Source organism: Oncorhynchus clarkii, chromosome 12 (assembly GCF_045791955.1).
Source record: "Oncorhynchus clarkii lewisi isolate Uvic-CL-2024 chromosome 12, UVic_Ocla_1.0, whole genome shotgun sequence".
NCBI lineage: Eukaryota > Metazoa > Chordata > Actinopteri > Salmoniformes > Salmonidae > Oncorhynchus > Oncorhynchus clarkii.
In genome coordinates, this window is record NC_092158.1 from 22,735,021 (window position 1) to 22,745,866 (window position 10,846).

Consider the following 10,846-nt stretch of genomic DNA (forward strand, 5'->3'; position numbering starts at 1 on the left):
TTTGTAAGGTAAGAAAATGTGGTGTTTTGTTTGTAAATTTACATTTGTGAATATGAAATCTGGCCAAAAGAATAATTTAATTAATTACATCAAATTGTTTCAGCTTATTTCTATCATAGGTAAAGAATCCAAGCAGTGCATCTCTCCACAATAGTGTAAAATCTTCATAAATGTGTTCAATTATAAATCTACTGATGTCTTGACACAGTTTTCAATGCCAGAAAAAGAATACAATGCCAGAAAAAAGATGCAACACCATTTCTGGGTGGTCATTACAAAAGGTACAATTTGAGTAACCTCAGCAGCAGGGAATAACAGGGAGGGACAGCCTCAGCAGTCAGCTGGCTCAGGCACCAGGACAACAGGAAGAAGAGGGATCAGACGAGTAGAAGCACCAGCAGTAGTGCCACATACGTCTGCTGTTTGGATGCTGTTTGATGAGAGAGCAACTGGGGATGCAGCACAAAGGAATCCCTCAGCAGATGCCATAATGGAGGTCTGATCCTATTTGGAGGAGCCCCTCCAAAGATCTGCAGATCCTCTGAGCTGGTGGAAGAAAAAGGCCTATGTCTACCCACTGCTTACTAAAGTCATGACAGGGAGACTGCATAGTGGCCACATCCATTCCATCTGAGAGGGTCTTCTCGAAAACGGGACAAATAAACTGTCTGTTACATGCAATATGCTTTGTGGACTGAACCGGACAGAGGTTGCTATCCAGTTTTGTGGCAAAACAAAGATGTGGTTGAATTTATTCTGCCATGGTCTTATTGTCTCAGCCTTAGGCCTATATATCACTGTCGCAGGGCATATGAATTAACAGGATTTATAGAGCAAACACATTTATCACAACACAGATAGTAATATGGCTTTTTTTCTGGCTTCCTCTGTGATTTTTACCCACGCATCACTACTGCAGCAGTCTAAAAATTGAACAGAAAAGTGAATAGTCTAAAATTGGAGTGTGGGATACGTTTATAAATGATAATACATCGTTTCTTGGTGGGATGCGTTTATTGGGTAATGATGCATATGTAGGAGACCCGTTTGAGGTGTTGGAAAATGTGAAGTATGCGCTGGGAAAAGTTGTCTATCAGAGTGACCAGGCGTGGTCTTATTTTGATTAATGATATTTCTGAAGAAAAGAGGAAGATTGCAGTGGGCATCACAAGAATCCGAACAACAGAAGTATTGTGCTTTAAACAGAGCACCCATCAAAGGAGTCTTTTCAGGAGTAACGACGGATGCTCAGGTTGAATACCTGAAGAGGATTCTTGTTGTGGTTGGTGCCCGGCGTCTGACCCGCTGGGTGAATGGAGACAAATAAGTCTGTCGGCCCTGTTTTTTAATGTTTTATAAAGAGCACCTACCTACGCAAAGATTGGTTATGTATACAGCTTTGTAAAAATGTTTAAGGATTTGGCCATGTTTCAAGTGTGTGCAGACGGACGGAGTATGCTGAAGAATGGTGTATAGATGGACGATCGGGTTTGCAATTGTGTTGGGGATCATGTTCCTGGTGTGCCTTGTAAGGGTGAAGGAGATTGAGGTGGCATACATTAGAGCGTTCAATCGAATGCGGATGGAATTGAAAGAGTGTTGATGGATGTAGCACAGCCTGTAGTAAATATTTTCTGACAGGCTTGGATTTTGTGGCGTTCATTGGCACAATTATAAACTGTACGGCTCCAGTCTCAAAGAAGTCAAACAACTGTACATTATTGTGGCTGCGGCAGAAACGTTTTTTAAGAAACGCCTATTTAAGACTTGAAAGTGGTAGACTACTGGCGACGGAAGACGGGCCACCCTCCCATCTCAGATTCGTTTTTATTTTTAACAGAAAGTTGTATGATTCTTTTTTTTTTTTTTGGTAGTTCAGTTTTTGGGTGATCCTGTTTCCATCCCGATTAGTAAAATGTGCGAACGTCAATATAACTTTACCATAGAAGTCTGTATTTAACACGATCTAGCCAGCAAACTTTGTTTCCAGGCTGACTGACCGGGTCCTATGGTACGTTTTTTTGTTGTATTTTTATATCCGGCTAACTAACGTTAACTAGTAACTGGGCGATTCGACAATTAAGATAATGTTAAAGTACACACACGACTAGATAGCTATGTAACGGTTAATCTACAGGATGTAGCTAGCTAGGCTTTTGTCTAGGGGAAATCTTGACAACCTGGAACCACAGATAGTAACGATGTAATTTAGCTAGCTAGCTGGCCAACCGTCTTGGTAAAACAATGGATTTGCTAGCGGAGGTCCCTAAAAAAGGAGCTTTCAAGGCTAGCTAGCATTCACATAAAGTCAGCTAGCCAGACCAGAGTTAGCAAGTTAGATCCAGATAAATGGCTAGATAACTATTCAGTAGCTGTAGTGTAAGTATTGCTTTCAGTGTTTAACTAGTAGTTAGATTCCGCTTGCTAGCTAACGTTAGTTAACATGAAATGGCTTTGAACTTTTGATGACAAGCTAACGTTAGCAGGTTAGACTTGTCATTGGCCCCATATTATTGTTGGCTAACTAATTACCCTAGTTTAAGAACCGGGGTTGTTCTGTATTTTTTGGCTTGTTATAAACTGAGTTTCAAACAAACTAGCTAGCTAGTTATGATGGCACCCATATGTATGGGTTTTGAAGTCTAACCTGCTAGCCTGTCATCAAAAGTTCGAAATCAAATTGTATTAGTCACCTGCGCCGAATACAACAGGTGTAGTAGACCTTCCAGTGAAATGCTTACTTATGAGCCCCTAACAAACAGTGCAGTTTCAAAAAATACGGATAAAAGTAACAAGTAATTAAAGAGCAGCAGTAAATATATATATATATACACAGGGGGTGCTGGTACAGAGTCAATGAGCGAGGGCACCGATTAATTTAATTAACAGTGAGGGAAAATAGTATTTGATCCCCTACTGATTTTGTACGTTTGCCCACTGACAAAGAAATGATCAGTCTATAATTTATGGTAAGTTTATTTGAACAGTGAGAGACAGAATAACAACAACAAAAATCCAGAAAAACGCATGTCAACAATGTTATAAATTGATTTGCATTTTAATGAGGGAAATAAGTATTTGACCCCTCTGCAAAACATGACTTAGTGGCAAAACCCTTGTTGGCAATCAGAGGTCAGACGTATCTTGTAGTCAGCCACCAGGTTTGCACACATCTCAGGAGGGATTTTGTCCCACTCCTCTTTGCAGATCTTCTCCAAGTCATTAAGGTTTCGAGGCTGACGTTTGGCAACTTGAACCTTCAGCTCCCTACACAGATTTTCTATGGGATTAAGGTCTGAAGACTGGCTAGGCCACTCCAGGACCTTAATGTGCTTCTTCTTGAGCCACTCCTTTGTTGCCTTGGCCGTGTGTTTTGGGTCATTATCATGCTGGAATACCCATCCACGACCCATTGTCAATGCCCTGGCTGAGGGAAGGAGGTTCTCACCCAAGAATTGACGGTACATGGCCCCGGCCATCGCCCCTTTGATGCGGTGAGGTTGTCCTGTCCCCTTAGCAGAAAAACACCCCCAAAGCATAATGTTTCCACCTCCATGTTTGACGGTGAGGATGGTGTTCTTGGGGTCGTAGGCAGCATTCCTCCTCCTCCAAACACGGCGAGTTGAGTTAATGCCAAAGAGCTCCATTTTGGTCTCATCTGACCACAACACTGTCACCCAGTTGTCCTCTGAATCATTCAGATGTTCATTGGCAAACTTCAGACGGGCATGTATATGTGCTTTCTTGAGCAAGGGGACCTTGCGGGCGCTGCAGGATTTCAGTCCTTCACGGCATAGTGTGTTACCAATTGTTTTCTTGGTGACTATGGTCCCCGCTGCCTTCAGATCATTGACAAGATCCTCCCGTGTAATTCTGGGCTGATTTCTCACCGTTCATGATCATTGCAACTCCACGAGGTGAGATCTTGCATGGAGCCCCAGGCCGAGGGAGATTAGCAGTTCTTTTGTGTTTCTTCCATTTGCAAATAATCACACCAACTGTTGTCACCTTCTCACCAAGCTGCTTGGCGATGGTCTTGTAGCCCATTCCAGCCTTGTGTAGGTCTACAATCTTGTCCTTGACATCCTTGGAGAGCTCTTTGGTCTTGGCCATGGTGGAGAGTTTGGAATCTGATTGATTGATTGCTTCTGTGGCCCCCTTTAAGAGTGTGCTCCTAATCTCAGCTCGTTACCTGTATAAAAGACACCTGGGCGCCAGAGATCTTTCTGATTGAGAGGGGGTCAAATACTTATTTCCCCTCATTAAAATGCAAATCAATTTATAACATTTTTGACATGAGTTTTTCTGGATTTTCTTGTTATTCTGTCTCTCACTGTTCAAATAAACCTACCATTTAAAATTATAGACGGATCATTTCTTTGTCAGTGGGCAAATGTACAAAATCAGCAGGGGATCAAATACTTTTTTCCCTCACTGTAGGTAGATTTAATTAAAGTGACTATGCATAGATGACAACAGAGTGGTGTAGGGGGGGGGGGGTCAATGCAAATAGTTTAGGTAGCCATTTGACTAGATGTTCAGGAGTCTTATGGTTTGGGTGTAGAAGCTGTTTAGAAGCCTCTTGGACCTAGACTTGGCGCTCCGGTACCGCTTGCCGTGTGGTAGCAGAGAGAACAGTCTATGACTAGGGTGGGAGGGAGTCTTTGACAATTATTAGGGCCTTCCTCTGACACAGCCTGGTATAGAGGTCCTGGATGGCAGGAAGCTTGGACCCAGCGATGTACTGGGCCGTTCGCACTACCCTCTGTAGTGCCTTGCGGTCGGAGGCAGAGCAGTTGCCATACCAGGCAGTGATGCAATAAGTCAGGATCCTCTCGATGGTGCAGCTGTAGCACCTTTTGAGGATCTGAGGACCCGTGCCAAATCTTTTCAGTCTCCTGAGGGGGAATAGATTTTGTCGTGCCCGCTTCACGACCGTCATGGTGTGCTTTGGCAAGGCATTATGGTGGTCTGCTTAAAACATGTTGCTATTACACAATCGGACAGGGAGAGGTTGAAAATGTCAGTGAAGACACTTGCTAGTTGGTCAGCGCATGCTCGCAGTACACGTCCTGATAATCCGTCTGAATGTTGACCTGTCTAAAGGTCTTACTCACATCGGCTCTGGAGAGCATGATCACACTCGTGTCGTGTCACTGGGCAGCTCTCGGTTGTGCTTCCCTTTGTAGTCTGTAATGGTTTGCAGGCCCTGCCACATCCGACGAGCGTCAGAGCCGGTGTAGTACAACTCGATCTTAGTCCTGTATTGATGCTTTGCCTGTTTAATGGTTTGTCAGAAGGCATAGCGGGATTTCTTATAAGCTTCCGGGTTAGAGTCCCGCTCCTTGAAAGCGGCAGCTCTACCCTTTAGCTCAGTGTGGATGCTGCCTGTAATCCATGGTTTCTGGTTGGGGTATGTACGTACGGTCACTGTGGGGACGACGTCATCAATGCACTTATTGATGAAGTCAATGACAGATGTAGTGTACTCCTCAATGCCATTGGAGGAATCCCAGTACATATTCCAGTCTGTGCTAGAAAAACAGTCCTGTAGCTTAGCATCTGCTTCATTTGACCACTTTTTTTTGTTGATCTAGTCATGGGTGCTTCCTGCTTTAATTTTTGCTTGCTAACAGGATTGAGGAGAATGGAATTATGGTCAGATTTGCCAAATGGAGGGCGAGGGAGAGCTTTGTATGCATCTTTGTGTGTGGAGTATAGGTGGTCTAGAGTTCTTTTCCCTCTGGTTGCACATTTAACATGCTGATAAAAATGTGGTAAAACTGATTTAAGTTTCCCTGCATTAAAGTCCTCGGCTACTAGGAGCACCGCCTCTGGGTGAACATTTTCTTGTTTACTTATGGCAATTTCATGTTAACTAGCTAGCTAACGGAATCTAACTACTAACGTTAGTTAAACACAGAAAGCAATACTTGCAATTTATTTGGGGTGCCTGATTGATATCAGCTGTGAAGTCCATCATTGTAGCTAATGACTGTTTTGACTCACAGGAAGAGATGTCAGGAGTAAGTGCGGTGAGCTCGGCGTTGCCTGCGGCTACAACCCGTACCACCTCATTCAAGGGCTCCTGCCCCAGCTCGAAGTATGTGAAGCTGAACGTGGGCGGGGCGCTCTACTACACCACCATGCAGACACTCACCAAGCAGGACACCATGCTCAAGGCCATGTTCAGCGGTAGGATGGAGGTTCTCACAGACAGCGAAGGTATTGATGATGACATGGGTTGACTGCACCAAGGGTTTCCCAAACCTTTGTCCACTGCCAAGTCTTGGCACTTCATGTTCCTTCATGCTGCATAGGATACGATTCTCCCAGGCTAGCTGCCCTTGCATGCCTCCCATCATGTCTTCTGAGATGACGCTATATGAAGACGCACAGTCTACTATCTCCACTCTGTTGTCCCTGCCACTTCTCAATGTAATGAGCCCTGTCCTCTGCTGCAGGCTGGATCCTTATTGACAGGTGTGGGAAGCACTTTGGGACCATTCTGAACTACCTGCGTGATGGTGCTGTACCTCTGCCTGAGATCCGGAGAGAGGTGGAAGAGCTCCTGGCAGAGGCCAAATATTACCTGGTGCAGGGGTTAGCTGATGAGTGCCATGCTGCCTTACAGGTATTGTGCATCACCTTAACATACTGTAAACACTTACCTGTAATTAATCTCTCTCTTGGTGTCTCTCCTTCTCTGTGTGCTTGTGTGGCCCATCATGCCATCATTGAATTATTTGTGTCCTGTTTTCCTCCATGCGTTCAGAACAAAGATATGTATGAGCCCTTCTGTAAAGTGCCCTTGGTCACTTCATCAAAGGAAGAACAGAGACTCATATCTACCTCCAACAAGGTTAAAAGAAAAATCACAATTTACATGTATGATTAGACAGACATGTCACAATATTGTATTCTGTTTGTTTCTCAACACTGACTGCCTCTGTGCCTTTTAATGTTGTATTACAGCCCACAGTCAAGCTGTTATACAACAGGAGCAACAACAAGTACTCTTACACCAGGCAAGCTAAACATTGCATATGATTGTGGGGAAAATACTTATAATCAGCACATCACTGTGTTTCTTAAATGTATGTGTGAAGGGGATTGTATCAATTATTTAACTTGTATAGCACTTTTCATTACAGAAAATAATATAAAAGTGCATAAAAAGTGAAACAAATCAACTTAAATTGATGGAGATTAAATGTTTCTATTTGGCTTTGGCTAAATGGCTGGGAGTTGAGGCACTTTGGATTGGAAAGACAGTGTAGCTCCAGCGGAGGGAGCGTCAATGTTTCTCACTGGCTGTACCAAAGACAGTCTGACAAACGGGCCCGGAGCTCTTCATCAGTGCACCACATTTGCTTCTCCGACGGTCAGATTTTTACCACCAGTAAGCCAACCAACATTATCACCACCAGTAACTATACCAGCCAACCAACATTATCACCACCAAAAAATATACAAAATAAAATAAAATCTGAATGTACACTTTTGGAATTACAGTAACACTGCAATCTATATACCAGCCAACCAACATTATCAGTATCCTCCATAGGACCCGGTCCTCCATTGAGGAACATGTAGCACCCACCTGGGTGATGCAACAGCTGCTGAAAAGAGCACGAAAAGCCACCACATCTTGGCAGTGGTTAAGAACAGTCCCTGAGCCTCTTCTGCCATCTCTAGACACAGCATGCGGTACTTGTTGTAATTCTTCCCAACAGATGAAACAATTAAGCCGGGCCGCATTATATGAATCCAAACAGCTAATGAAGTTAAACTTTTCATCCCAATTCTGAAAATCAGAGTCAAGACCACGAGATGTAAGTGATCAACCCCCAGAGCAGTCGTGCATAGCGATTTAAACCGATTGACAACCATACATTAACATCTGGTGTCATTACCTTTTCACAGCAACTCCGATGACAACATGCTGAAAAACATAGAGCTGTTTGACAAGCTCTCTCTGCGGTTCAACGGCCGTGTGCTCTTCATCAAGGACGTGATCGGGGATGAGATCTGCTGCTGGTCGTTCTATGGGCAGGGCCGTAAGATCGCTGAGGTGTGCTGTACCTCCATAGTCTACGCCACAGAGAAGAAGCAAACCAAGGTAATTGGTTTCCCACAGCAAGAACACAGAAAATGTATGATATGAATGTTGCTTGCTCTGGCAAAAGCATAGACTAGTCTCTTGTCAGTGAGAAACCTTGTATTTGTACCTAGTGTGGTCGAAGCAGTATAGTCTTTCCTCAGGTGGAGTTCCCAGAGGCTCGTATCTATGAGGAGACACTCAACATCCTGCTGTATGAGTCTCAGGACGGGCGTGGTCCAGACAACGCTCTACTGGAGGCTACAGGGGGCGCTGCAGGCCGATCCCATCACCTGGATGAGGACGAGGAACGGGAACTCATCGAGAGGGTGCGACGCATTCACATCAAACGCCCTGATGACCGCACCCACCACCACCAGTAACTATACCAGCCAACCAACATTATCGCCACCACTAACTCTACCAGCCAACCAACATTATCGCCACCACTAACTATACCAGCCAACCAACATTATCGCCACCACTAACTATACCAGCCAACCAACATTATCGCCACCACTAACTCTACCAGCCAACCAACATTATCGCCACCACTAACTATACCAGCCAACCAACATTATCGCCACCACTAACTATACCAGCCAACCAACATTATCGCCACCACTAACTATACCAGCCAACCAACATTATCGCCACCAGTAAGCCAACCAACATTGTCAGTATCTGCAGTGACTATTACCCATCACTGACAGAGAACAAGTGCAATCACACAATACCCACAAGTAATCTCATATCCTTGACATTGACCACAAGTGACCTCTGTGCTTCTGCATCACAGCCACTTATGAACTTTTGCCAGTCTCTAATCATGATTATAAACTGGGTGGTTCGAGCCCTGAATGCTGATTGGCTGACAGCCGTGGTATATCAAACCGTATACCACGGGTATGACAAAACATTTATTTTTACTCTAATTACGTTGGCAACCAGTTTATAATAGCAATAAAGCACCTCAGGGGTTTGTGGTATATGGCCATATACCACACCCCCTCGTGCCTTATTGCTTAAGTAGAGCATGGTTTGGGTGTTAGTTTGTGTGTTGTCCCAAATGGCTGTATCAGTGTTTTCTAAACCCTCCATAAGAGCTGTTCTTTTTATCAGTGGTCAAAGAAGACTTATTTGACCCCCTGTATTTCCATATGTTTTGTATGTCTCATCTTTGTATGAATGTTGACATGTCCAGTAGGAGATCTGGTGCCTTAAATCTGTGGTCTTGTGCCTTAAGTCTGTGGGTGTTAGTGCAGCTTACAATCTGATTTACTTTATCATGTCACTACAACATTGCTTGGAAGTTCATGTATTGTCACAGAGTTGCTAGTTCAGGTCAATTGTATTTCAGTGATTATAGTAATACACTGTGTAACAATACCTTTTCCTACCACTTCAGTTTTTAGAGATGTTTTGTGAGAGAGAAAAGAAACCTGCACGCTGCTCTTGCTAGTGTGACTGTTCTTTATTAAGCTTTATTTATTGTCCTCAAGGCCCTTTGTCAGAGCTTTTGTGAGTTTTTCATTTGCACCCTTATGTAGACAGTGCTCCACCCACAGCCGTTCAATGCATTGACTGGGGTTGGAGTGAAGGACAAATATATTCATTCGCTTGAATTGGTGATATGCAAACTGTATCTAGAGGCGAAAGAAATGTACCTATTTATACGAGGTGCTGGCTAGCAGAGTAGAACATTGTCTGTCCAAACGTTGGATATTAGGTTATTCAATTATTGCATCTGAGCTCCTAGAGTGTGCGGCTCTCCTTTAATTTTTCAAATATGCAAACTGTATTTTATCATGTTTTAGAAATGTGGTTCTTCTATTTTCTGTATGTTCTCATTTCATCCAGCAGAGGGTGTTGTGTACAAAGACACTGAAAGTGTGCTAAGTTGTTGAAGTTACCCCTAGATGCTGATCTTGGGTCAGTTTTGTATTTCCCCCACTAATGGATAAGGGTTGGGAAGCTGACCCTAGATATTTGCCTAGGGGAACTTTACCCCAGTGCAATATGTTACAACCCACCCCTGAATTGTAAGTGGTGTGGATACACCCACCTTTTATACTGTAGTCATGGATTAATGATTTTTTTGGCATCCTAAAGAACCTTTTGAGATGCTGGATGTGTAATTAAATGGATGTTAATTGCTTCCTGTTACAAGAATTCTTTGAGGGCGACGTTACAAGACAACTTGTTTGGAAGACCGATGGCAAGAGATTAAACCAAGCACATCCAGACAGCAAATAATGTCACAATTTAACACTATTTTACCTGGGAAAGGATTGTCTTTTGCACTGTATTTAACATTTCTTACAATAAAGATTTTTATAAATACACTAGTGGGTTTTAATGTAAATATGGTACAGCATCTTTGTGAGAAAGTATACAAATGATGACACAGCCTATTGCTTCAAAATAAATGTTTGACTATTTTAGCCATATTGTTTATCTCTACAAAATCTAGTGAAAATATCCCAAAAAACGAACCATATTTTACAAATGAGCACTAATACAGTAATCACAACTGAGCCCATGTAGGTGATGTGTAGCTTAATAACAGGTGAAGTTTTTGGCAGAGTGGAACACCCGTAATTCCTTTGGGATTTTCTCCACAGTATGAACCATTTGTTGAGATTTCAGTTAATATGAAGGAATTGTGAAATGGTCTTGGAGTTTTGGTAATATGTCAAACCCTTCTAGAGAGGATGCAGGTTCTCATTTATGATATAAATCCCA

At 43.2% G+C, this 10,846-nt stretch overlaps 1 protein-coding gene across 2 annotated transcripts; it reads left to right on the forward strand.

Annotated features, from left to right (window-relative positions):
* The first annotated feature begins 1,467 nt into the window (after positions 1–1,467).
* On the forward strand, positions 1,468–10,446 carry LOC139422884 (BTB/POZ domain-containing adapter for CUL3-mediated RhoA degradation protein 3). Of its 2 annotated transcripts, none has more exons than XM_071174327.1 (7): positions 1,468–1,528; positions 6,012–6,225; positions 6,465–6,634; positions 6,776–6,862; positions 6,976–7,028; positions 7,927–8,122; positions 8,266–10,446. In XM_071174327.1, exons 1-7 carry the CDS (start codon positions 1,511–1,513, stop codon positions 8,482–8,484), a joined length of 957 nt encoding a protein of 318 aa, XP_071030428.1. In that variant the 5' UTR covers positions 1,468–1,510; the 3' UTR covers positions 8,485–10,446. The 2 variants fall into 2 exon arrangements, with proteins under 2 accessions (XP_071030428.1, XP_071030429.1); XM_071174328.1 differs by lacking the exon at positions 1,468–1,528 and adding an exon at positions 1,571–2,011.
* Positions 10,447–10,846: the final 400 nt, after the last annotated feature.

Bases quoted from the DNA above. Each gene is read 5' to 3' on its own strand.
- LOC139422884 (XM_071174327.1), top strand. The intron at 6,226-6,464 runs GTATTGATGATG...CCTCTGCTGCAG, and splicing joins GGTTCTCACAGACAGCGAAG to GCTGGATCCTTATTGACAGG. The intron at 7,029-7,926 runs GCAAGCTAAACA...ACCTTTTCACAG, and splicing joins AACAAGTACTCTTACACCAG to CAACTCCGATGACAACATGC.